Source organism: Labeo rohita, chromosome 24 (assembly GCF_022985175.1).
Source record: "Labeo rohita strain BAU-BD-2019 chromosome 24, IGBB_LRoh.1.0, whole genome shotgun sequence".
NCBI lineage: Eukaryota > Metazoa > Chordata > Actinopteri > Cypriniformes > Cyprinidae > Labeo > Labeo rohita.
The window spans coordinates 13,681,417-13,704,753 of NC_066892.1; the positions used below are offsets into that span (position 1 = coordinate 13,681,417).

The 23,337-nt window shown below is 33.3% G+C and overlaps 1 protein-coding gene across 1 annotated transcript; it reads right to left on the reverse strand.

Annotated features, from left to right (window-relative positions):
* Window positions 1-977: 977 nt before the first annotated feature.
* Window positions 978-21,091, reverse strand: wasf3b (WASP family member 3b). Its single transcript, XM_051098548.1, has 9 exons — window positions 20,959-21,091; window positions 15,412-15,580; window positions 10,928-11,062; window positions 10,448-10,601; window positions 7,553-7,670; window positions 5,190-5,371; window positions 4,860-5,114; window positions 3,265-3,575; window positions 978-1,499 (listed from the first exon to the last, which is right to left on the reverse strand). Exons 2-9 carry the CDS (start codon window positions 15,542-15,544, stop codon window positions 1,342-1,344), a joined length of 1,446 nt encoding a protein of 481 aa, XP_050954505.1. The 5' UTR covers window positions 15,545-15,580; window positions 20,959-21,091; the 3' UTR covers window positions 978-1,341.
* Window positions 21,092-23,337: the final 2,246 nt, after the last annotated feature.

Genomic DNA, 23,337 nt, shown 5'->3' on the forward strand with positions numbered 1-23,337 from the left:
TATTGCCTGGGCATGCTTGTCTACAGAGGATTGAGAGGGTTAACGCTCGATGCACAGCCGTTTGGTCAGAAATGGCTGAGGGATTATCACGGTGACTTTTGAGGGTTAGGCCTCTGCCTAAAACATCATATCTCCATCTGTTTTTGAAAAGAGCTTTGTAAAATGATGTTATCATGCTTTGTGCCTGGTCTCCGATGGATTTTCTACATGCAGATGGATGACTGAATCTTTGATTTAAACAGACTCGTATCCAACTGTAGATGACTGTGCTCTGTAATTCAACGTAAGAGCTCGGAAAGGGTGAGAAAGGGCTCGGATGGGGGATGGAAAAGAGAAAATCATGTCTGGCGTCTTGTGAGGAAACTTTATACATTTACACTAAGATTCAGAGTCGTTCTGTACTTTTTTTAGTTACTAGTATCGGAATCAACAACGAACAATCCGAGGGGCAGTCGGGTGCATCGGTTTCAGCATCTTGTGTACACGTATGCGTAGTTTTAACTGTGAAATGCACTTTATTTTTTTGATGAGAAAAGGCACAACGAATTATCTGCAAAACAATATTATAAGAATTATAATCAACATGCACTAATTAACATTGTAAGACATTGTGTTAACGTGTTGTATATTTTTCCAAGGTGTTGGTTGTATACTTTTATTGCTTTGGTTAGTTTAAAGAACTGAGAGATCTTGTTAATTTTGTATTAAAAAGAATGTGCTGTGCATTAAAAATATCCTCGCCTGGGTTTATTCACACTCGCACATCAATTGGCCGAGTGCCTCAAATCCACTGTTGCCATGGCGATTCCCTGTCTCAGCTGTACTGTTTCCATAGAGACACGAGTCTCGGAATCAAAACTGTCCTGTTTCCATGACGAAGGCACTCAGGGGCAGGAGCGGAGAGCGGTTTAACGTGATTCGTCTGATTTTTATTGTCGCAGCCGCCACACATTCACACAGAAACCAGACGGAGCGAACACATTTCGGGTAGTTTAATCAAATCCCTCGGGTCAGTTCACACAAATATAATTACTGACCACAGTGTTCCTCAACATACATAGAAATTTTCATGCAGAAACTTCTGACCTCAACATGCTTATTTATCTGTAGCTTGAATTGCTATTTACTACATACAGTATGTCCATATTATTTATTAACAAGTGTTGCATTAAAAAGCATTAGAAAAATGGAAAAAGCATCATACTTGGTACTTCAAGGAAACGACTGATTATTTTAGTGTCTCATAATACAGACGGCCTATACCTTTATTAAAAGTACATCATTGTACATCACTGTGAATTAGAGAGTGAGTGTCTGTGAATTTTGTGCATTAGTCTTGTTTTAGTCAGACCAGTCATTGTCCTCAAGCTCAGATTCGTCCTCAGAGTCACTGTATTCCACAGCGATGCGGCGGGACAAGATAGTTGCGACGTCATTGCCCACCGGCTCACGTTTCGCCTGCTGCTCCTGCTGCTCTTGAACTTTTTTCAGCTGGATACCTGCAGTTCAAACAAACATGAAGGCATTTAACAACTCATTCATTTTCAATGAGTGAAGAACAACAGTGGGCGACACGGGGAACTCAACAAAGTTTATCGACGTGTAACTTAATGCAAATAAGTGAAGTCAGTGGCGCTCACATGATCTCCTGTGAGATACTGTGGTTGAGTGTAGGAGGGGAAGTTAATGTTGCAGAGAGCAAATTCACTGTTCTATATGATTTGTTTCTGCCCACATGCTGGGATATAATAGGAAAGAATGCGTGGAAAACAGAAATTGTCTGCAATTTGATTCATGCATTGGTTGTTCGTCTCGTTCACAATATGATGCATCATGCACTGCTGCAGTTTATAAAAACACTTCAAAAGTTGTTCAAAAGTTTACGGTCAGTTCGGTTTTTTAAAGTAATTCTGTCAGCAACAAAGCATTTATTTGACAGTAAAGATATTCATAATGTCACAAAAGATTACCATTTCAAAAAAATGCTTTTTTAGTTTTCTATTCATCAATAAATCCTAAAAAAAGGTATCACAGTTTTCTGTATTAAAATATTAAGCAGCACAATTGACGACTGGAGTAATGTCTGCTGTTAATATATTAAAATATCAAATATTTTACATAGTACTAATATTTCACAATAATACCGTTTTACTGTCATTTTGATCAAATAGATCAATTTTCATTTCAAAATAAAAAAAAAAACAACTTAAAACTTATATATAAAATTATATTAAATACAAATTATGTGTGTGTGTGTATATATAATTATATACAAAATATATTATTTGCAAAAAATAGAAAACTCCACTTTTAAAAATGTTCAAAAAAATATGTTTTTAAATGTTTTATTGGGTTAGTTAGTTGTATTTTTTTAGTTATTTAACTAACCAAAATAACCCAACTGCTGTTTGATTGAAATTAAAATGATTGTTGAAAATTTTTCAAAACAGAGTTCTGTTTTTGCAAATGAACTCTTCATACACACACACACACACACACACACATATATATATATATATATTTTAATTTAAGTTAATATTTCAGTTATTTAATTAACACATTCACATTTTTTAATAGCTGCACTGACATCCAGGTAAACAAATACAAATATTAATATTTTTAGTGTTGAAGTGTTTAAATTGCTTTTATTGTACATTTTTATGATTTCATTAATTATTTGTTTTTTTAATCGACTGATTATTCACTCTCTATCAACTCACTTTAAACAATGTTTAATGCCTTTTATGATATTGATATCAAAAACTGAGTTTTATTTATTTTTTTAACATCAATATATGTTTAATTGTTCTTTTTTATTGAATTTTTTTTATAGATTATATTACTAGATTTTATTACTAACTACAGTTTTCATCGAGTAATATGCAATCAGTAATAGACTAAATAATAATTTATAAGTAATTTGTAAGTAATCTACCTAGTGCTATATATGTATATATATGTGACCCTGGATCACAAAACTAGTCATAAGTCGTATGGGTATATTGGTAGCAATAGCCAAAAATACATTGTATGGGTCAAAATTATTGATTTTCCTTTTATGCCAAAAATCATTAGGATATTAAGTAAATATCAAATTCAGCTTTCAGATGATGTATAAATCTCAATTTCAAAAAATCGACCCTTATGACTGGTTTTGTGGTCCAGGGTCTCATATATATTTTATAATGACGAGTAACGGTGAAATCTCATCTATGTTTAATAAGTGTGAAATGCTTCTGTTCATAATCTAAACACACTACATACCCATTCTTATAGCTGCGAGCAGGTCACTGCGGGCATCGTTTGTGGTCTGGGCCTCGTTAGGCACAGAGGGCCGTTTGGGAGTGATGGATTGGACTGCACTGGGGGGAGGGGGTGGGGCTACTGGTGGAGGAGGAGCAGCCATTTGTCCAGAGGTAGGTGGAACAGGTGGGGCATAGCCAGCGACTGCTCCCATTGGACCTAGGTGGCCTGGAGGCGGGACCGGTCCCATGGGTGGCATAGCAAATGCAGTTTGTGCTGATGGGATAACAGCTGGTGGTGGAGGCGGCGGCCCAGCATTCATGTAATCAACACTGTCGAAAGAGGATGAAAATTAAATTATGCTTTTTCATGTCATTCAACATAAACCCAAGTCAAGTAAAAAATAAACCTGCATAGTTAAATCACAAATGTATGTCACAAACATGTTGACCATTAGGTGGCAGAATTTGCATGTGTACAATACAGTGCAGGTGTTTGCAAACTTTCTGATGCCAAGGCAGGGTTATTAAAGTTGAACTAAAACTGAAATGAAATCCATTAAAAAAATTGTTATATGAAATAAAATAAAATCTAAAACTTTTTCATTTCTCATTTTAATTTAGTTTAACTTCATGTACTAAAATAACCAAAAACACATACACATTCAAATGTAATATATGTCATAATAATATAATAAAATAATATATAAATATGATTTATATTTATATATTTTAAAAATGTATTTTGCAAAACTTCATGCAGTATTTTATCAAATATTGTATTATAATATTTAAAATAATTACAATCAAATATACATATTCTAATATATCTGTAATAATAAAATATAATTTATATTTATATATTTTAAAAATGTATTTTGCAAAACTACATACAATATTTTATCAAATATTGTATAATATTTAAAATAACTGCATTAAAATATACATATTCTAATGTAATATATCTGTAACCATAATATAATAAAATAATATATAAATATAATTTATATTCATATATTTTAAAAATGTATTTTGCAAAACTACATACGTTTTTTTTCAAATATTGTATTATAATATTTAAAATAATTACATTCGAATATACACATTCTAATGTAATATATGTGTAATGAAATATATAATTTAATTTATATTTATATATTTTAAAGTTGTATTTTGCAAAACTACATGCAATATTTTATAAAATATTGTATTATAATAATTAAAATAATTCTGAGTAATTTAGAAAAATTCTATTTCAGTATTTCTAAACAGTCATTAAAAATGAATATAGTGTAATAGAAATAATATCAACTTTGGTAAATCTAAAAAACATAAGTAAATAAAAAATAAATATCAGTAATATCTTGAGTTCACACACTAATTTTGACAGCCCTAAAAATACATCTTGTAAAAAACATTCGCTCTTTTCAATTTTTCGTGGACCCCCTACCACCCCTGTGGTTTAAAACACCCATTTTATATATAGAGAAACAAGTGTGATCCAACAATCATGTTTGTAAACCTGATATACATTACAGAACTTGCTTGAGAATGTTTTACAATCAACTGTTCAAGTTTATTTACAACAATCTATTAATTTAAATAAAAATGACAAACCTGTAGTCGACAGGTGGGAGGTTCACAGAGCCATTAATTGTGTTTGATGCTGGTGGAGGCGGTGGAGCCTGGTGTGGACGTCCCAGTGTGCCAGAACGGTATGCCATAGGCCCTCCCCGGTAATCCTGGTCCATGCCCATGTGGCTATGAGCTGACAGGGCCGCCATACTAGGCGGAGGCCCTGAGTAAGTGTGCGCATGGCCAGCATGGTTGGCCATGGAGAGATAGCCATGATCTGCATGATCTCCATGAGCCCTACATGAATTATGAATTAGATCAGATGAAACTGAGTTTATATATGTAAACTCAAGTGTATGCAATCTGTGTTACCTGTGCTCTGGGGACATGGTGCCCTCCGTGGAGCCTCCTCTGTGCACAGTGTGGGAATGTCGATGGTCCGGTCTCAGTTCCTTATCAAAGGCCATCATATTCCATTCCTGCCTGCGGTTTCTCGCTTTACGCACCTTCTTCACCTCTCTCTGCAGTGTGCCATCCACACATCGCCTCTGCTCCTGTAGCAAAGTATCAAGTGACAGAGAGATGTTTAGTTATCACATAACACCTCATAAATGTAGATTATACTATGCATAATGGGACACAATCACAGCTAGTCAGAACAAATTTGATGTTTAAAGGGATAGTTTATCCAAAACTGAAAATCACCCCATGATTTACTTACCCTCACGCCATCCTAGATGTATACAGGGTTCGTACAAGTTGCTTAAAGTGCTTGAAGTACTTGAATTTGACTGTATCTATGAAATAAGTGTTTTAATTTTTTAATAATCTTTTTATGCAATAAAAAAAATCTATTTTGTTTTGCCTATTTCAGTTAATGTCATAAAACAATCGAGCTAAACCAGTAGTAGTACTGACAGTCTCGTGTAAACATGGCTGAGGATGCAAAAAGAGGAACAAATGAACCAAATCAGTTGAGTGAGTCATTTACGCTGAAACTACACAGATTGATTCAAACTTGTGACTTCTTTTCATTTCAAGCGATTCACTAGCAAAAGCCAGATCAAATTAGAAGAGCCATTGATTTCTGAATTTAGACATCGCTTGTAATGATTTTAAAAACCATTGCGTTGCAACATGATTCACTGTTTCGAAGCGCTCCAATCAGATTGGGTATTGTAAATAATTTGATTTAGATCGGGCCTTCAAACTGCATATCGTGAATCATTTGATTTAGATCAGGACTTTGGAACAGGTTCACGAATGATGGTTCATGAATGATGGTTCGCGAATCATTATTCAGATCGGTACTTCAGAGCGTGGATCACGAATCATTTGATTTAGATCACAAATCATTATTTTCGATCGGGACTTCAGAGCATGGATTGCGAATCATTTAATTGCGATCGGAACTACAGAGCAGATTCGCAAATCTTTTGCTTTAGATCAGAATCTAGGAGCGCAGACTATGAATCATTTGATTCAGATTGGGACTCTGGAGTGATTTCGCACATCTTTTTTTCTGTTTTTTTTTCCCCCTTAAACAGTAAAAAACATCAAACCATAAGTGAGATCTCTGATTGAAAATTGATTGAAGAATCGATGTGTTTGTGTAAGAAAAATATACATATTTAAAACGTTATAAACCGTAATCTCTAGCTTCCGCTAACTGTCGTGCGCATGTTCGCGAGAGAGTGGCATTTCAGCAGATCACGTAGGACACATGGGCGAACGTGGTGATGCCAGTCATAAGAAGTACAAAATAAGGATTTGTACAGAAAAATGATGGAGAATTTCCATATAAGCCAAGAGAACAGTGGTTTTCCTTTCTGTAAACAAAACTTGGTTCTCACAAGACTAGCATATTTTCATTGGAGCTTACACTTCGCCTAAATCCTACGTCATGCGCTGGAACGCCACTCTTGTGAACCCAAGTACAACAGTTAGTGGAAGCTAGTTATTACCGTTTATAAAGTCTTAAATATGGATATTTTTCTTACACAAACGCATCAAATTTGCTTCAAACAAAACAATTTTTTCCTTTATTAACCTCCCAGAGCCATGTGGAGTACTTTTTAATGATGGATAGATGCACTTTATTTTGCTTCAAAATCTCAACACCCATGCACTGCCATTATAAAGTTTGGAAGAGCCAGGACATTTTTTAATAGAACTCAGATTGTATTCATCTGACAGTAGAAAGTCATATACACCTAGGATGGCTTCGGGTGAGTAAATCATGAGGTAATGTTCAGTTTTGGGTTTACTGTCCCTTTAATATACATTTATGTGGAGTGGGAAGTTTGACAAATGATATTTCGCCATACAGTAACAAGGTTTGTGGTTGGTAACATTTTTAAAGATTATTCATCAAGGCGGCATTTGTTTGATCAAAAATACTGTAAAAACTGTAATGTTGTAAAATATTACTACAAGTTTGTTTTCTATTTAGGAACAATTTAAAAATGTATTTTATTCATCTGCAGGCAAAGCTGAATTTTCAGCAGCCATTAGTTCCACGTGATCCTACAGAAATCATTCCAATATGCTGATTTGGTGCTGCTTAATGTAGCCTTTTTTTGTAACATTATAAATGTCTTACTGTCACTTTTAATAATATTAATGCATCCTTGATGAATAAAAGTATTCAATTTATTGAAAGAAATACTGACCACAAACTTCTTGAGTGTTAGTTTGTGTAGGTGGGGAAAAAAGAGAAAGAAAGAGTGTTTAACCTTCTGTCGTCTCTTCTCTTTCCTCTTGTCTTCTGTGTCCTGTAGCATCTTCTCTTTCCACAGGTCAAAAAAGTAGGAGGGATCGGTGTAGAACTTCAGGCCTTCTTTATCATCATCCCTATGGCAACAAAAAATTCATGATTGATGTTATTCAAAGCTATTTTAAATAATTTCTCACAATTAATCTCTCAATAAAACTAAGAGTGTGGTCAAATTGGCTGAAGATACATTTATGCAACAGTCCCCATTCAGAGTTGCTGGATTGCTTTTATGGACCTCTTCAGAGGAGAAAAGGATTTTAAAAGCATCTTGATGCATCTTTTCTGACTGGCTGCTTTTCCAAAAGTGCTATTAATTGGCCATTAATCATTTATGTAAAATCGCCAACAACTTTGTAAACCGCATCCAGCCGAACAGACAGAAAAAAGATGAGTCAGAGCGCAGCCGCTGTCCCTTGAAACATTCCCTCCACACATTCTGCATTAGATCTGTTTAAGTATTTATGAGTGGCCCATATTCACTACCTTGAGAACCAGCACTCACATGAACTACATCTGCCAGCTTTAACTATTCATCACTGCTCTATATTCCTTAAACAGACTTCAGAAGAAAATACTTCCGTACATTCATCTACAGTTGAAGTCAAAGACTTCTGCAAGAATGTTAATTATTTTACCAAAATAAGAGGGATCATACGAAACGCATGTTATTTTTTTATTTAATACTGACCTGAATAAGATATTTTACATAAAAGACGTTTACATATAGTCTACAAGAGAAATTAATAGCTGAATTTATAAAAATGACCCCGTTGAAAAGTTTACATACACTTGATTCTTCATACTGTGTTGTCGCCTGAATGAAACACAGCTGTGTTTTTTTGTTTAGTGATAGTTGTTCATGAGTCCCTTGTTTGTCCTGAACAATTAAACTGCCTGCTGTTCTACATAAAAATCCTTCATGTCCCACAAATGTGTAAGGGTTCAGCCTTTTCAACAATGACTGTATGATTTTGAGATCCATCTTTTCACATTGAGGGCAACTGAGGGACTCATGTGCAGCTATTACAGAAGGTTTGAACGCTCACTGATGCTTCAGAAGGAAAAACTACGCATTAAGAGGTGGGGGTGAAAACTTTTGGAATTTAAAGATCAGGGTAAAATTATTAATAACTTATTTTGTCTTCTAGGAAACATGTAAGTATCTTCTGTAGCTTCTGAAGGGCAGTACTAAATGAAAAACAAAAGATACATAGGCAAAATAAGAAAAATATACACACCTTCATTCTGTTCAAAAGTTTTCACCCCCTGGTTCTTAAAGGAGAAGTCCACTTCCAGAACAACAATTACAAATAATTTACTCAACCCCTTGTCATCCAAGATGTTCATGTCTTTCTGTCTTCAGTCGTAAAGAAATTATGGTTTTTCATTTTGAACGAATCTTCAATGTGACTCGGGAAGAACGAGTCATCTCGGGGAGTGATTCGTTCAGTCGTGCATGCGCAACATCCTATTAGGTTCTGTACTGGAATTAGTTCACCTGTTTCGAGTCTTCGCGTTTTTTGAGTTGTTCGTTCATCTTACGAGGCTGTCACGTGATGAACGCACGACTTGAACCTGAAGACTCGAGAGATGAACTAATCAATTCTTTTTCCAGCTCCCACTGCATTGGTTGACCTTATGAGGCTGTCACGTGATGAACGAATGACTCAAACCCGAAAACTTCTCAGATAAGAGGTGAGGTGAGCTAATCATAGACTAAAGACCCAGGTAAACAATCTTTTCTGTTTCTTATAGCATTATAGTTTTGTCTTGTTTGTAGTGTGATCAACGTTTGTGTAAGCAGTAGATGTGTTAGGGAAGTAACATTTTAATTATATTTTGCAAGAATGAACAAAATGACTCGAAAAAAGATTCATTAATTTTGCTGAACGAGACTCAAAGGTCCGAGTCAGTAAAATGATCCGAACTTTCCATCACTACTACGAATCACGTCTAAGTTCATCGTCTGTGTACTCCGGCTAAAAAAGGTAGAGTATGGTGAAAAACTCCATCTTAGTTTCTCCTACAACTTCAGAATCATCCAACATCGTTGTACCTTTTTGTTTGTAAACAGCGTTTGACTTACTTGCACTTTCTTAGTCTTTGCGCTTTGTAAACACTGGGTCTGTAGTTCTGCCTATGTTTAGCGTGACCTTTTGACATGATTCAATAGTACGTGAACGCGCATCCCAGAACCTGTGCTACACAAGCTTTTGTGCTTAAAAAGTATACTAATTTTAATTTTCCGTTTCGCTAGATAAGACCCTTCTTCCTCGGCTGGGATCGTTTAGAGTCCTTTGAAGCTGTATTTAAACTACATTTTGGAAGTTCAAAATCAGGGCACCAATCAAGTCCATTATATGAAGAAAAATCCTGAAATGCTTTCCTCAAAAACCATAATTTCTTTATGACTGAAGACAGAAAGACATGAACATCTTGGATGACAAGGGGATGAGTAAATTATTTGTGAATTGTTGTTCTGGAAGTAGACTTCTCCTTTAATGCATCGTGTTTCCTTCTGAAACATCAGTGAGCGCTGTAATAGTTAAGCATATAAGTCCCTCAGTTGTCCCCAGTCCCCGGTCAATTTTTTAATATGTACGGCTTGACAACTGAGACTGTTTAGTTTTTCAGGGAATTGGAAAATAAGAAGTTAATGAATTTTCATCATTGTAGGGTAGTTGTGTCCACACACTGCTAAGACACATCTATATGCAAACACCATGTAAAAGTAAATTTTATATCCGATGTCTCCTTTAAAACAACTTATTTCCACAATCAAAGCGATTACAGGTTTTACTATCCGTCTAAGGTCATTTGGTCCCCAAAATCCACCCCAAACGTGTACACATACCTATAGGATGAGAGAATATTAAGAGGAGGTGGTTTATCACTCAAGTTGTACATCTCCATCACCGGGATCGGTACGCTGCTCTTGGACACCACCTGCTGGTCCTGTATTGTAGAGCTTTTAAAAGCCTTCCTCATGTTTATGTCCTGAAGGGAGACTGCACAGGGTGAAGGAGAGAGAAAGAGAGAGATTGATTACACCTGCCCTCCTGAGTGTGTAAAGTAAACTCCAGTATTGATCTTTTAATTGAAAAAAGAGATGTGAGTGCATGCTTCGGTGTGGGTAACAGAGGAACATTAAAGAGATGTGGGGTGCATGAAATTTGTGCATTATTTATTTTTTGTTGATTTTTGGTTTGGAGAATACAGTGGTATTGATCTCACACTGGCGCTATGTAACCTCAGAGATTTGTTTTTGAGATGCCGATGGTCACCGCGTATTGAGGAATGACCCCAAACCCTTGTTTCCCAGAAACAGACTCACCCTCCTCAACCGTCGAGTCCAGCTGGGTGACCTTGACGGCTAGTCGGTCAATCCGATCTTGCAGAGAGTTCGCCCGCAAATAGAACATGTTTGCCTCGTTGAAGAGCTCTCCGAATATGTCTTCAGCATGTTTACCTTTGAAGAGGATAATAAGATAACGTTTTCATTTGTAAGGTAAAAAGATGAAGACTAAGACTATATATTGTGCAATATGAATATTTAATATATAATATATAATATTTCAGCTCAAATTCTTTATTGAAACTACTGTCACCTTGGCAAACAAGTACACAAAATTTCAATGAAACTTGTATTGTTGTATTGTTTGTTGTGGTGAAAATGACGAGACAACATTAAACTTTTTTCACTCTCTTTAAATTATTATGGTTTTTAAAATGCAACAATTTATCTTTATATTTTTTTCTTATATTTTAAGACTGAAACTGTAGGTTTGAGACAAAATAACATATATGAAAGCAAAAATGAATGACTCATCATGAGAAGTTTTTATAAAAATGTTATAATATGACACTCATTTTAATAACTAACAAATAATATAATAACTAATTATAATATAATTACAATATATTAAATCTCTCTCTCCCTCTCTCTCTCTATATATAGATATATGATACAATCCCATACCTAAACTTAACAACTACCTTACTAAATATTAATAAGCAGAAAATTAGTAGTATTGAGGCAAAAACCATAGTTAATAGTTAGTTAATAGTAAAGTGTGACTATTATAATATAGTTAATTATAATAAAAGGTTTGAGACCAATAACACATGAAAGCAAAAATGAATAACTCATGGTCAAAAGTTTCAAAAAAGTTTTTAAATATATATATATATATTATACAAAAAAAAAAAAAAAAATATATATATATATATATATATATATATATATATAAAATTTATAATATACCAAAAAAGTTTCATAAAAACACTCATTTTAATAACTAATTATAACTAATTATAATATATATATATATATATATATATAAATAATATAATGCTATATATACATAATTCAACCCATACATAAACTTAACAACTACACAACTACCTTACTATTAATAATCAGCAAATTAGTAGTTTATTGAGGCAAAAGTCATAGTTAATAGTTAGTTAATAGTGAGCATTGGTAAAGTCAAAAAAAGAGTTTTCACATACATAACATACAGAAAATAGGGACAGCATTAAGAACAGAAAATATAAATAATCTAGTTTTACAATCTGTGGATGTTCAAGAAAACATGCAGTGTAAGAAAAAATGAATGAATAATGAATAATGTCCTAGCAGTACCTTTTGCATTTTTAGGGACAACACTTCAACACTAAAACACAATGCATAACGTAATTCAAAATACAAAGTAAAAAAAGTAAAAAAAAAAAAAAAAAAGATACAAAATAACTTCATATTAATATGGTACATTACGCCGTATTTTACATACTTTTCTCAGAGTGTAGTGTAGAAACGTTTAAAAAGAAAAACAGACAATATACTTAATTTTTATCACCTCGAATGAGGCTAATAATAACTGTGTGTTAAACAAAAGCACACAGGAAAATATTTACAGGAAGGAAGAGTGTCTGTTCCTTACAAATTCCTGGCCTATGACCCACTGCACACACACACACACACACATATATATATACTTCAGATCACGCACTTACACTCGTTTCCAGTACTACACCCACCAACACACGAAAAGCATGTTTCCAGACATGCACATGCTATTTTTGTCACACGCACACATCGTCTACAGCTCTGCCTTCAAGTCCAATGGGCTGTCATTTATATTTAATCCAAACAGCTGCAACTGAAAGGCCCTCTCCTTCTACAGACATCCACTAAACACCACTAGCAGAGGCACAGTAAAGACACTTGAGGGGATTTCAGGGGTCAGCTGGGGAGTTATAGAACAGGTGGACGGAAAAAACAACAGAGGACGGATGGATGGGCAAATCAGTCACTTGAAACACAGCAAAAGACTTGTCCATTCAGACGACATGTTTTCAAGATAATGGTCTTATGTAATGCAGCTGAAGGATCCCGTGAGTCAAGAGGAATTATTATTAAGGAGATTCTCTAGAATCGTGAACTGAAGATACCAGCAGACCACTAAATTATAGAGCACACAGAATGGAAAAACAAACCAAATGTCTAAAATGAACAAGAAATGGAAGTTTAATGTAATGATGCCTAGTAAAAGGAACACGATTTTTTCATTTTCTGTGGAAAATGTGAGGGCGAAACTATGTGTGACGAGTGGTTGTGAATACTATTAGGGCAGGGTAAAAAAAAAAACATATATATCTATTTCTGTCCATTTTATTACAAAATTCAAACAATATATGCCATTCTGGCGCTGTTTAATGTAGAGGGACAGATCGCTGTAGCACCTCAGTTCAAGAGAAGTGGAACTGATCATCTCCTCCGTTATAATACCAGTTTCAGCATGAAATAAACATGAATAAACATCTGAAGTTATGTTAAAATAAACAGAACAACTCATAGAGATCCGTATCCTGTCTCATGTAACCGTGCAAAGATGCCAATATAACAGCTTGTAAACAACATTTACCTCAGAAAAAAACATATTCGGTGACCGTAAACTCGTTAGTCAGCTCGAAAAATTAACTCTAGGAGCATTTTGCTGTGCATCATATAACATATTCATTATAATTTTTACTGTTTAATTGATGTTTGAATAAATCCATCAAGTTATTATGACAGCTACCATTTGAATATTTATATTTCAAAAATGAATTAGAGTAGAAGTATAATTATGTAATTATATTTTTATTATTATAAAAACTTCACTGAGTGTAATTTAAGTGATTGTATACAAATCAGTTCATTTTAACCTTTAATATTATAGTAATGTAGTGCCAAATGACTCTTGTATGTTTTACAGCACTAGTAATTTTTTTCCTGAGAAAATTTGGCATGTACTTTACTTGATGTATTTCCAAAATCGATATCGAATCGAAACAAATCACAAATCAAATCACTTGTGAATCAGAATCGAATCGTGAAATTTGTCAAAACCCAGCTTACTATGGTATTCTGAGTGGTTGCTAGGGTGTTTCTTATTTGCCCAAGTCAAAAGAGTTGACCACAAAGAGATCTAGCACATTTTGGATGAAATAATTGAGAAATGTACATGAATGTTAGCTATAGTTTAAAAAACAAATAGACAAACAAACAAAAAAACCTCACTTTTGAGAGAAAAATGGTCCGTAAAGACATTAATTGACATATTTATGCTCTTCTATAAATATATTAATATTAATATAAATATATTACCATTCAAAAGTTTGGGTTCAGTAAGAGTATTTATTTATTTATTTATTACGCAAGTATGCATTCCAATTGATCAAAAGTGAATACTTTTACATTACACTTTTTCATGCAAATATTTCTAATTCAAATAAATGGTGTTCTTTTGAATTTTCTAATAATCAAAAAATCCTGAAAAAATGTAGAAATTAGTGCTGTCAAACGATTAATTTGGATGCAATTAATCATGATCAATCATTTGACAGCACTAGTAGAAATGTAAAATATTAAGTAGCACAACTGTTTTTAACTTTGATAATAACAAGAAATGTTTCTTTTCCATGCAAATCAGCATATTACAATGATTTCTGAAGGATCATGTGACAATGAAGACTGGAGTAATGATACTGAAAATTCAGCTGTTATGACAGAAATAAATTACATTTTAATTTTGATCAAATATATGCAGCCTTGGTGAGCATAAGACCTCTTATTGAATCTTATTGAACCCAGTACACTTAAGTTTTGACTTCCAAGCCTCCCTGGAAATAAGGCTGTCAAACGATTAATCGCGATTAATCGCATACAAAATAAAAGTTTGAATTTGCCTAATATATGTGTGTGTACTGTGTGTAATTATGTATATATAAACACATACAAATTAATGTATATATTTAAGAGAAATATGTCATTTATGTACAAAATATTTTATTTATATATAATATAAATTATATAAAAATTATAATACATATACTTGTAATTATTTCTTAAATATATACATAAATGTGTTTGTATTTATATATACATAATAATTACACACAGTACACACATATATATTAGGCAAACTCAAACTTGTATTTTGTATACGATTTGACAGCCCTACCTGGAAAAGGCTGTAAAAATCCTAATAAACGCACACCTTTGATATTAGTACAGCAAGTTGCCAAAACCACAAACAGCTCAAAGTTAGGCTTATAAACTTCTAATTTGTCAGAAAAATTGTTTATTCCTATTGCTATGATTAATATAAACTAAAACCACTGTAACACACAAGCTCTTATTGTTTAATTTTGGGTTAGGGATAGTCTTCACTAATGGCAATTAGCTTCATTCAACAACAACAGAAGCTAAAGCCAAGTCCATAATTAGTAAACATGTGTGTGTTAAAGAAAGAAAGGGATTGAGTAACTTACTGAGACTGCTGAGTTGGCGTATGATGGCAGAGAGTGTGTTGTTCATAACACACTCCAACTCGCTGCCGATGCCCTCCGGTAGCACCCCGCGGCACAGGTGCCTGGGCTCAATGTTTCTCTTCACCAGCGGCATGACTGCTACCCCTTATACAGCCACAGCACACTCTACCTGCCGGGACAAAACACAAACACTGTATTTAAAAACACACACATGCGCACAGAATACAGCTGAAGCATGAAGGCAAGGTCCATCTATCATGTTTACTCAGTTCTCAACTGTTTTTGGATGAAGCCTGTATTATATAACAGACACCCACTCGTTGAGAGAGAGTGAGTGTTCCAATGAAACTGGGACAGCTGGAGATCAAGAAAAGGGAATTGAGTTACTCGGATTTTGGTTAACCCTCTTACACTGGTCAAAACCCTCGCTGACCTTTGACTCCCGAAATCACACTCCTAACGTTCAGCACAGATGAAGCTCAATCCATTCCAGCACAAACAGAAACACACACTATAACTCTTCACAAGCAGCCTAGTGTGGAAGGATTACGAAGCATTAAGAAAAGAAGATACCGGCAAAGTAATCCTGTTCATCAACCCAACTGCCCAGCTGTAGATCAAAGGACAACAAGAGATGCAAACTGATCATTTGCTTAAAGAAACTGATGACAGTCTCACTTCCAATCATTAGTCTGCTGAATTCAAGGTATATTACTTGGGTTGCATGTTGATGTGTGACAAAAGTGATGTGTTTTGTCTAGTGCGATATTAATCACATCCAAAATAATAGTTTCTGTTTACATAATATGTGTGAATACTGTGTATATTTATTATATATAAGTATACATATAAATACACAAACATACAGTATATATTTTGAAAATATTTACATGTATATATTTATATTCATATTAATATTTTTAATGCATAAATATAACATTTTTCTTAAATATGTACATGCATGTGTGTGTATTTATATACACATAATAAATATATACAGCACACACACATATTATGTAAACAAAAACCTATTTTGGATTCAATTCAGCATATTCATCTAAATAAAATTTAGAGTTTCTTTGTTTCTCTGTATATTTAATTCTTACAAATTATTTATTGTTTAAAATTTATTAATATTTTTTCCCATATTGTTTCAGACATTTTTATATTCAAAAATATATGTACAAAAAATACACTACTTTTTAAAGTTAAAGTATCTTCTTCTGCCCAGCAAGCCTGCATTTATTTAATCCAAACTACAGCAAAAACAGTAACATTTTGAAATATTTTTACTATTTAAAAATAACTGTTTTCTATTTGAAAATATTTTAAAATGTAATTTATTCCTGTGATTTCAAAGCTGATTTTCAGCATCATTACTCCAGTCACATGATCCTTCAGAAATCATTCTAATATGCTGATTTGCTGCTAATAAAAATTGTTATTATTGTTATTATTAATAGTATTATGTTGAAAACATAATAATGAAAACAGTAGATGTTTTACAGGTTTCTTTGATGAATAGAAAGTTCGGAAGAACAGCATTTATCTGAAATAGAAATCTTTTGTAACATTATAAACATTATAAACAAAAAATAATAATAATTTGACTTACTGAATGAGTAATGTAAATATTGTCTTTTGTGTAGTTATTTATGTTAAATAGACTATGATGTGACTGATAAAATATTGCTTGGGTTTCAAAACCATATGGCATAATATCACTCCATACTTTAATTCCATATTATATTTTACGCACATGTTTTAAGACAGCTTGCTACTTAATGTATAAGTATGACACAAAATAAATTTCCACATGTAAAGTTTCTCCTCCCTCACATAAGTAGCCTAACTAAGCCATGTCATCTGGTTCAACTGGACGCCATGACAGAACGCTCCCATCTGTGAAAGAATAACCCCCACAGTGATTGGCCAGCTGAGAGGCCATCTGCTGTGTGATTGGCTAAGGGGGGGTGAAAGTCAAAGATTAGGGACAAGAACAAAGAGATGGTGGGACAGCATCTCAGAGGTCATCTTATCTGCCTGTTTCCCTGCTTCCTGTTTTCCAGCTCCACACCCAGCTCTCCGCTTCCTGTTCCTCTCTGTGTCACATCTCTAACTTCCTGTCGTCCCAAACAGCCAGAACAATGATGCAGTAGGGGTGTGAAGCAAGTTTCACTCGCACACAATCACAACACTTAAATAACTGCTATGTAACTGCTTGTTTCCTCTCATATCCCGCTTGTACAATCTAAACATAACTATGAATGCGACTTGTGACTACTCCCTGAAAACAAGCCCACATGGAATCCGCTGACCTTTTCAACTTTACTACGCTGATTTTGTAGGAAAATCTGTGGGATTTCATCAAACGTGGTTTATATACACTACCAGTCAAAAGTTTTTGAACAGTAAGATTTTGAATGTTTTTGAAAGATGTCTCTTCTGCTCACCAAGCCTGCATTTATTTGATCCAAAATACAGCAAAAACAGTAAAAATTCAAAATATTTTTACTATTTGAAACAACTGTTTTCTATTTGAATATATTTTAAAATGTAATTTATTCCTGTGATTTCAAAGCTGAATTTTTAGCATCATTACTCCAGTCACATGATCCTTCAAAAATCATTCTAATATGCGTCCCTGGACCACAAAACCAGTCATAAGTAGCATGGGCATATTTGTAGCAATAGCCAAAAATATATTATATAGGTCAAAATTATCGATTTTTCTTTTATGCCAAAAATCATTAGGATTTTAAGTAAAGATCATGTTCCATAAAGATATTTTGTAAATTTTCTACCGTAAATATATCAAAACGTAATTTTTGAGTAGTAATATGCATTGCTAAGAACTTCATTTGGACAACTTTAAAGGTGATTTTCTCAATATTTAGATTTTTTAGCACCCTCAGTTTTCAGATTTTCAAATAGTTGCATCTCAGCCAAACATTGTCAAATTCTATTCTAACAAACCATACATCAATGGAAAGCTTATTTATTTCAGCTTTCAGATGATGCATGAATCTCATATTTAAAAATGTAAAAAAAAAACTGACCCTTATGACTGGTTTTGTGATCCAGGGTCACATTTTCTGATTTGCTGCTCAAAAAACATTTATTATTATTATATTGAAAACAGCTGAGTACATTTTTCAGATTTCTTTGATGCATAGAAATCTTTTGTAACATTATCATAACTTTTGATCAATTTAAAGCATCCTTGCTAAATAAAAATATAAATTTCTGTAACTTCTCCCTCTCTCAAAATAAACAAGAGCTCCAAACCTTTGAATGTTATAGTGCATCATTTTTATTTCAGACAAATGCTGATCTTTAGATCTTTTTATTCATCAAAGAATCCTGAAAAAAATGTACTCAACTGTTTTAAATATTAATAAAAATAATAATAATAATAATAAAATAATCAGAATATTAGAATAGTTTCTGAAGGATCATGTGACACTGAAGACTGGAGTAATGATGCTGAAAAGTTAGCTTTGATCACATGAATAAATTACATTTTAAAATATATTCAAATAGAACACAGTTATTTTAAATAGTAAATATATTTCAAAATGTTACTATTTTTGCTGTATGTTGGATCAAATAAATTCTTGTAGTTTTGTAAAATTAAGGTTGAACCACTAATGACACATGGACTATTTTAACAATGTCCTTACTACCTTTCTGAACCTTGAATGTGTTAGCTGCATTGCTGTCTATGCAGGGTCAGAAACTTCTCAGATTTCATCAGTAATATCTTAATTTGTGTTCTGAAGATGAACGAAGGTCTCACGGGTTTGGAACGACATGAGCGTGAATAATTAATGACAGAATTTTCATTTTTAGGTAAATTTACCTTTAAATTCTTCATGTGGATGTGCACATAACACGCTTAGAAACTAAACCAGAACAATTAATGTATAACACATGCATAACAACTTACGTTTTGTTGCCATTTACCATGGTAACTTCATGCAAGTGGTCACAAAGTCCATTGTTATTTGTATTTCCCATTTAAAAGTGAAAACAATAAACAAACCGCCTCATGCAACGACACCCGGACATCACTGCAAATATGCCATCAGGCCTCACACATGCACTCAAACACTGCTGTTGTTCTAGTCTAATGAGGTACATGTCTGTGAGTGTTGTAATGTGTTCATTAAGCGCACCATCTCTCTACGGCATTGTAATTCTGCAGCGCATGGCAGTATGGACACAACCCACACTAATTACATAGTGCATTGAATTAAGACCGCTCCGGGAGGGGGGCCAGAGAGACACAGAGGAGACAAAGAGACGGGAATGTGAGTCTGAGTGGCATGAAAAGCAGTTTGTGAGATAGTTAGACGAAAAAGTGAACTGTTTCGGTTGGGAAGAACAGAAAGCCATCCAGAAAGAAGAGTGAATGAGGGGAAAAAAGTACGAGATGATGGGGGAGGGCGAGTGGCAGGGGACCTCAGGGAAGCCACTCTGAAAGGTTCCCGGGACAATAGGCCTCCGTTCACACGGCAACAGAGGAGCTCTCCCATGCACGTTCGGTTCCCTCCCCCATCCCGTTACCCCCGCCAACCCCACCCCTCTCTCCTCTTCAAATAAAAGAAGCACTCCTGCCTCTCTCTCCTTTTCAGCGGCCTTCTTTTTCCATAAGTCTGTGCCTACTGCAAAACCACACATATAAAGAGCACTTGAGACAGACAAAATACAACCTACCATCATCATATAATGCTAATAGAGTGTATAACCAAAAGCAGACACTTGGAATAACATGTAAACATACAAATAAATAGGATGCTTCACAGCTGTTTACAGCCCCATCAGTGCTGCTGACAGGCTTTGAAGTCCATCAGACCCATCCCGTGACCACAGGAGGCCACATCCTGTCCAAACTAACGAGGGAGACACGCATTCACTCTCCAAACGCTGTTTGAAACGCAGAAAAGACGGGATGGCAATGCATTAGCTATTCATAACTGAAGTAAAGCGCATCTTTGCGCGTAAGACTACATTAATATTTCAGTAGGGATCACGTCACACGAAAAAGGCTTGTGAATGTCACGATTTTTATCTTAAAAACACTACATGTATATAATATTTGAACACTTTCGGGTTGAATGTATTAAGTTCGAGTGTTTATTAATTATTAAACACTTAAAAATGTAAATTTGCGGAATTCTGTTATGTAATATATTCATTCTTTGATAACAGTTTACCACGAGCGCGCTTTCAGTCTTAACGGTTGATCTTATTTAAAATATAGAAACTTTTTTTTATTTATTACCAATTATTAGAAGGACATATTCTGTTATAAGGCACGCAACGCGTAATAGTAACAGTAACATTATTAGTAATAATAAAACATCAACAATTATATCACCAACACAATCTCGCCATTAAACAAGAATCAAAATAAACTCCTCAGTAGAGACCCAAACCTCATGTTTCATTTATTACATAAACCGCGACAAACAGTAATTATAACAAGTGTAATATGACAATAATAAGTACATTATCGATAATAAGTTAATGTTTGATGCTTACCAAAAGTGAATTTTGTTGAAAATTATATTCGCTCACATGTCCAGGCTTTCAGCGGTCCGGATTGCCATCCTGTGTCTCCATCGGTCCATCTGACCATTCCAAACAATCCGTTTGGGGCGGGGCATATTGGGTTGCTCGGACCAATCAGCATTTTAGAATGGGATTTTAACGCGCCACCATTTGTCACTCTCAGCCTATCAGATGAGAGAATAAGGATGATTGACAGCGAATTCCCGGTCATTAAACTACAGGGCGGTTGTGTGAAGGCGGGTTTTATCTGGGGATATTTGGTGGGCTTTAAATACACCACAGCTAAAATACTTAATAAAACTTAAGCTAAGATAGACTTGAAGACGCCATAAACAGCATTTAACAAACGGTTGGTAATTGAATAGGGTATAAAATAGGGCGAGGGACAGCAAATGGTCTAGTAACCATGGGTGGCGGGGGAAGTGTTGATTGAAAATGTTGATTGATTGTTACCAAAACTGGGACGATGTGTCTGAACGTATTTTAAAATCCTGATTCATGTGGCTTTGAGCAATAAACATGAAAAGCTCACACACATATCAAAATTAGTGCTGTCAAACGATTATTCGCAATTAATTGCATCCAAAATAAACGTTTGTTCACGTAATATATGTGTGTAACGTTACTGTGTATATTTATGATGTATAAATAAACACACGCATGGATATATTTAAGAAAAATATGTTGTTTATATATTAAATATATTTATATATATAATATTAATTTTTTTTTATAAATATATATAAAACTAATATTATAAATATAAACATTTTTAAAACATAATGTTTGTGTATGTATATATATATATATATATATAAAATAACCAAATACAGTACACACATATATACTATGTAAACAAAAACTTATTTTGGAAGTGATTAAACTGTCAAAATGTATAAAAGAAAAATAAATATTGCTGGGCATCGATTAATCACATCCAAAGTAACAGTTTTTGTGTACATAAAATATGTGTGTGTACTGTATTTGGTTATTATGTGTGTATATATATATACACTCACATGCATATATATATATTTTAAGAAAAACATGTTGTTTATATATTAAATATATTTATATACAACATAAATTGCATGAATATAAATATATACATATAAACGTAAATATTTTCAAAATACATACAGCACACAAACATAATGTACACTCAAACTTTTATTTTGAATGTGATTAATCACGATTAATCGTTGCCCAGCACAAAAAAATAAATTAGACTGAATTTTCAGTCTTAAAAATGTATTTTTTATTCTTTTATACATTTTATATTTTGATTAGCACTGTTAAACGATTGATCGCAATTATTCACATCCAAAATAAAGTTTTTGTGTACATAATGTATGTGTGTGTACTTTGTATATTTATTATGTGTATGTGTATATATATATACACTCACATGCATTTATATATTTAAGAAAAACATGTTGTTTATATATCAAATATATTTATATACAACATAAATTGCATGAATATAAATATATACATATAAACGTAAATATTTTCAAAATATATACAGCACACATACATATATTATGTACACACAAACTTTTATTTTGAATGTGATTAATCACGATTAATCGTTGCCCAGCACAAAAAAATAAATTAGACTGAATTTTCAGTCTTAAAAATTTATTTTTTATTCTTTTATACATTTTATATTTTGATTAGCACTGTTAAACGATTGATTGCAATTAATCGCACCCAAAATAAAAGTTTTTTGTTCACATAATATGTGTGTGTATTGTGTATATTTATTATGCATACATAAATACACACGGATGCACGGATATATTTAAGTAAAATATATTTAAGTAAAATATGTTTATATATTAAATATATTTATTTATATTAATATTTATATTATAGTTATTCATATTAATTATATGAACAAAAATAAATACATGCAAATATTTTTAAAATATATACAAAATATCTAAATAAAATATATATAAATACATATAAAATTTCATCTAGTTTAAGCTGTTATTCAGGAGTTACAAAAATATTTTTTAAATGCAAATTTATTTTATAATAAATTTTAATAAATACATTTTATAATTAACTAAATATCAATTTAATACATTTAAATAAACTTAAATTGGATCTAGTCAAGGCAGCCAAAAGTGGGAAATATAACCAAAATAGGCCAAAATAACCATTTTAGGGGAGACTAGTTTTACTGTAAATAATCAAGAAATAAATTTAACATAGGACTTATTTTGAAACATTATTAAACCGACAATATGGCAATTACATTTAGAGCAGTCTGAGCCATTAATTAGCTCATTTAACCGCCCAAGTCTGGATGTTAATGTAATCATTGTTATAAACAATAAC

What these genes read in the sequence shown, in the direction of transcription:
- wasf3b (XM_051098548.1), bottom strand. Translation starts at nt 15,544, where the DNA reads ATGCCGCTGGTGAAGAGAAACATTGAGCCCAGGCACCTGTGCCGCGGG. An exon ending in AATATTCTCTCATCCTATAG is followed by an intron (nt 7,671 to 10,447) that starts GTATGTGTACAC and finishes TTGTTGCCATAG; the next exon opens with GGATGATGATAAAGAAGGCC. An exon ending in AAGAGAAGAGACGACAGAAG is followed by an intron (nt 5,372 to 7,552) that starts GTTAAACACTCT and finishes ACTTTGCTACAG; the next exon opens with GAGCAGAGGCGATGTGTGGA.